The sequence below is a fragment of the Antrostomus carolinensis genome, unplaced genomic scaffold (assembly GCF_000700745.2).
Source record: "Antrostomus carolinensis isolate BGI_N321 unplaced genomic scaffold, ASM70074v2 scaffold28783, whole genome shotgun sequence".
Taxonomy (NCBI): Eukaryota; Metazoa; Chordata; class Aves; order Caprimulgiformes; family Caprimulgidae; genus Antrostomus; species Antrostomus carolinensis.
Genome location: NW_010304971.1, coordinates 231 through 1,393, shown reverse-complemented (window position 1 = coordinate 1,393; position 1,163 = coordinate 231). Strand labels below are relative to the sequence as shown.

The 1,163-nt window shown below is 59.4% G+C and overlaps 1 protein-coding gene across 1 annotated transcript in view; it reads right to left on the bottom strand.

The window, feature by feature from the left end:
• Nucleotides 1-635, bottom strand: part of SH3RF2 (SH3 domain containing ring finger 2) — a gene marked incomplete at its 3' end in the record, with an annotated part of 30,288 nt that extends 29,653 nt beyond the window's left edge. The window contains exon 1 of the mRNA XM_010164658.1: nt 264-635. Within this exon, the coding sequence (XP_010162960.1) occupies nt 264-635 (372 nt within the window). The remainder of the gene's footprint in view (nt 1-263) is intronic.
• Nucleotides 636-1,163: the final 528 nt, after the last annotated feature.

The following is a 1,163-nucleotide window of genomic DNA, read 5'->3' as shown; positions in this document are numbered from 1 at the left end:
GGGAAAGACAGCAGCTGCTGTGAAGTGTTTGTAAGGAGAAGGGCGAGCTGGTTTGGGCTCAGCCTGAGAGTCAGTGCGGTTCCTGTTGTGATGAACTGAAATAGCCGAATACCACAAGGAAACAGCAGCCAGATTTGCAAACGAAACGATCTCTCTTACTTCAGACATTTCTGCAATACTGCTAACAGGAAAGTTTCCTGGCTCTTGGCACCCGAGAACAAGCTTTCTATGCTGACAGAGTAAAGAACGTGGAGCCTCCTTACCCCTTCCATGTGGATCCTGGGATTTGTCGCCAGCCGGTGCTGATGGAGGTGCAGCCCCCTGGGGACTCTCCGGATGGAGGCAGGGGAGGACAGGACCCCTGACCTCTGGATCGAGCCAAACCTGCTCACGTTTTGTCCGCACCTGACTCCATCCAGGAGGCGAATGAGGAGCAGGTTGGAGGGCAGCTGCTCGATGCCACAGAGGACGAGGGTCCTGCACTCGGGGCACCTGAGCTCCTTCTGGGATTTCAGGATCCTCTGCAGACAGGGCTTGCAGAAAGTGTGCTGGCAAGGCAGCACCTTCGCTGTGGCATCGAGCTTTTCAAAGCACACAGGACACTCCAACAGGTCAAGGAGAGCTAAATCATCCATCTTCAGTGCAGGGCTCCGTCAGGAGCGGGGCTGGAGCCGTCCACGTGCCACATCCACCGGAGCGGGCTGAGCCGCTGTCCTGCGCCCGCGAGAGCCGCACCAGAACCCTGGGCTCCCACAGCTATCCTGCACGCAGGGAGAGGGAGGAGGGAAAAAGAGCACAGCTCGGCTGCTGGAGGATGTAATACATCCCACCTACATTGCAGAGCAGTGCCTCACCAGCCAATTTGCAAATGCACACTTTGCGCTCGCATCCAAGTTTGCAGTGAGTCACGCGTGACTCAGTGCGCGGGGGGACGGCGCTGGGGCTGACGCTGCGGGCGGGAGCCCCGGGTCCTGCTCGCTGGGCAGACAGAGCCGGTGGCTGGCACGGGGTGAGCTGGCTCCGCACCGGCGGCCGGGCAGCGCTGGCAGCAGCAGGCCGCTGTGCAGAAAGGTGTCTCCAGTGCTCCTGCTCTGCCGGTGAGAACTGACACGGCAGGGAAAAATTCGCCAGCGCAGGAGATAAGAGTCCTGGATAAAGATCAG